At 44.5% G+C, this 3,358-nt stretch overlaps 1 protein-coding gene across 1 annotated transcript; it reads right to left on the bottom strand.

Annotated features, from left to right (window-relative positions):
- Positions 1 to 2,200: 2,200 nt before the first annotated feature.
- LOC137643004 (uncharacterized) lies at positions 2,201 to 2,992 on the bottom strand. Its single transcript, XM_068375862.1, has one exon. It carries the CDS (start codon positions 2,990 to 2,992, stop codon positions 2,201 to 2,203), a length of 792 nt encoding a protein of 263 aa, XP_068231963.1.
- Between the last annotated feature and the right edge of the window lie 366 nt (positions 2,993 to 3,358).

The following is a 3,358-nucleotide window of genomic DNA, read 5'->3' as shown; positions in this document are numbered from 1 at the left end:
AACGGCCATTCAAGAGAGCTATTCACCGCAGTAGACAGATTAACAAGGGGTTGGAAGAACAATGGAATTGCTGTAGGAAATGCAGATGGCAACAAGGTATCAGCAACGACTGATGTTGAGAAGATCTAGAAAACGCACTACGAGGAACAACTAAAAGGAAGTGGAAGACGGGTAACTGGAGAAGATTATCCAGAACTAAGAGGAGAGCTATGGAACATACAGGAAACGCCAGATCTCCTGATAGAAGAAGTGGGAAAAGCTTTAAGAGCTATGTCAAGTGGGAAAGCACCAGGAATAGATGGACTACCAAAGGAATTGCTAGAAGCTGGCGGTGAAATGGTTGAAAGATGGTTGTGTGATTTATGCAGGGATATAGTAAATAGACAAGCAGCTCCAAATGATTGGATTGAAAACATTATAATTCCAACACACAAGAAAGGGGACACCACCTTATGCAAAAATTATAGGCCTGTCAGTCTATTACCACATGCTTATAAAGTTTTAGCAAAAATCATACAAAGCAGAATAGCAAGGCAAGAAGAGGAAATAATTGATGAGGGTCAAGCCAGGATTTAGGGCGGGTAGAGGAACAATCGATCATGTATTCACCTTCTTACAAATCATAGAAAAATTCTGGGAGAAGGAAAAATATCTGTATTGTGTATTTTTGACTTCAGGCAAGCGTTTTACTCCAAATGGAGGGAAGGAATGATTAGGATTTTGAAGGAATGGGGATTAGAATAAAAAATATTGGAAACCATCAGGAGATTGTATGAAAGGACAACGGCTAGAGTAAGAAAAGGAAAGTGTTTGACAGAAGAGTTCATAACCACTGGTGGGGTTATACAGGGTTGCCCACTATCACCACACCTCTTCAGCCTATACTTGGAATGGGTTATGAGAATGGCACTTGGAGATTACGAGGGTGGCATAGATATAGCAGGGACAAAAATATCTAACATGAGGTATGCATATGACATAGGGCTTTTAGCAGAAACTAAGGAGGAACTTCAGAGAGTGTTGCGAATGGTGGAGGAGCAGTGCAGTAGGTATGAATTAGTGATAAAAAGAGAGAAAACCAAAAGTATGAAAATTGGACGCCAGAGAGAGGCCTTAGAAATACAGCTATCAGAGGGAGAAGTGGAACACGTCAATGAGTTTGAATATTTAGGAGTGTTTTTCACAGCAGATGGAAAGATGGAAAGAGCAATTCAAGACCGAATCTCAAGTGGCCAGAAAGCATTTGGAAGGCTAAGAAGAATCTGGAAAGATAGAAATATATCCATTAAGTAGAAAATTAGGCTATTAAGAGCAATAGTAATCCCCACAGTGATATACGGTGCTGAATGCTGGATACTGAAGAAGAGAGAAGAGAAAAAGCTATTAGCCTTTGAAATGAAATGTCTGAGAAGAATCTGTGCTGTAAGATGGGAGGACAGAATTACGAACGAGAGAGTGAGAGAAATGGCTGGTGTTGAGGACACAATTCTGATTAGAGTGGAAGATATTCAGAGAGATGGTTTGGGCATGTACAGAGGATGGAACAGGACAGATGGCCAAAGATAGTGCTTCATGGTCAAGTGGCCGGAAATAGACCAAGAGGACGACCAAGAGATATATGGGTGAAAACCTTCAAGAAAGCAAATAGAGGCGAGACATTTCAGCAGCTGGCACAGATGGCATTGGATAGGAGTCTCTGGAGAGAATGGCGATATCAGATGCAGGACCCAACCCGGAGAATTCCGGACGGGATTTAGTGAGTGAGTGATATATATATATATATATATATAAGTATATGTGTATGTGTATGTGTATGTGTATGTGTATTTCTATCTACATCAAGGCCCCGAGAGGCCAAGTCTGCAGGGTTCGCAGAGGTGGTCAAATACCTCTAAGCGGTGATGTCACTGTGGTCGCGGATGAGGTTCACACGGTTGTTCACAAACGTGGGGTATCTTGCAGACAGGTTATGGATATACTTCAGGACAGACGTGCTATCGATCCAGAATACTGAGTCACACAACTCCAAATCGAGTTCTGACCTGATTTTGCAATCAAGTTGAGCAGCCAGAGCAGCTGCAGTCAATTCCATTCGTGGAATGCTTGGTCTCTTGAGGGGAGCTACACGAGCTCGACCCATAACCAGTGTACTGTTCACTTGGTTATTCTTGCTTACCGTGGGCAGATACGCGGCCACACCCTATCCTGTTTGGCTTGCGTCCGCAAAATGGGGAAGTTGGTACGATGATACCTCCCCAAAGTCTGGAGCCACCAGGTTTCTTCTGATCTTGAAGATTCCTAGACACTGAAGCTGGGAAGTCCATCTGCTCCAGCGATTTGCTTCGTCGTTGTTCATTTCTTCGTCACAAGGCAAGTTGTGACGACACAGGTCTTGTAGTAACATCTTCCCTTTCAGGGTGAAAGGTGCAACAAAACCAAGTGGATCGTACAAGGAAGCCACTGCAGAGAGAACTCCTCTGCGTGGCCTAGGCTTCTCCTTCAGGTTGATCTTGAAGGTGAACTCATCACTGCTCATGTCTCCTTTGATACCCAAAGCGCACTCCGTAGGAAGCTCGTCCTTACTGAGGTCCAATGTAGCCACTGATTTATCTCTCTCCCCTTCAGGCACGGCAGCGAGAATGCACTTGTTTCTAGATGTCCACTGGTTCAGCCGGAATCCTCCATCAGCAGAGAATTCAGTGAGGTCTTTTGTCAATTGGATACAGTCTTCCTCGCTGTCCATTGACTTCAACAAGTTGTCGATGTAGAAGTTGCGTCGAATGGCATGGCAAGCTTCTTCACCATACTTGTCACCAAAGTCCAGTGCTGCCAGTCTGAGGCAGAAGTTGACTACACTTGGAGATGATCGCGCTCCAAACACATGTGAAGTCATCCTGAACTCTTGAATAGCTTGATTGGTGTCTCCACCTGGCCACCACAGGAAGCGTAAAGAGTCCCTGTCGTCTTTTGGCACCTTGACTTGATGGAACATTTCTTGTATGTCTGCAGTAACAGCATGTTGTCCTTCCCTGAAGCTCAGCAGCACTCAAGCAAGACTACTTGTGAGATCTGGTCCCTGCATGAGATGGTCATGGAGTGAGGTCCCAGCATGCTTAGCCTTAAGGTCGAAGATGACCCTAAGCTTGTCCTTGATAGGGTGTTTGACCCCATGGTGCGCCATGTAGCTCACACGGCCATCACTGCGATTCAGCTTGTCAACTGGGACAAGCTCAGCGTACCCTTTCAAAAGGTACTTCTCTACTTGTTCGACGTATATAGTCTTGTACGTTTCATTTGCCTCAAATTTCTTCTTTAAGGAGTGAGCCCTACGTTCTGCCATGACACGGTTATTAGGTAG

The sequence above is a fragment of the Palaemon carinicauda genome, chromosome 6, assembly GCF_036898095.1.
Source record: "Palaemon carinicauda isolate YSFRI2023 chromosome 6, ASM3689809v2, whole genome shotgun sequence".
Taxonomy (NCBI): Eukaryota; Metazoa; Arthropoda; class Malacostraca; order Decapoda; family Palaemonidae; genus Palaemon; species Palaemon carinicauda.
This window is presented reverse-complemented; position numbering and strand designations above follow the sequence as displayed.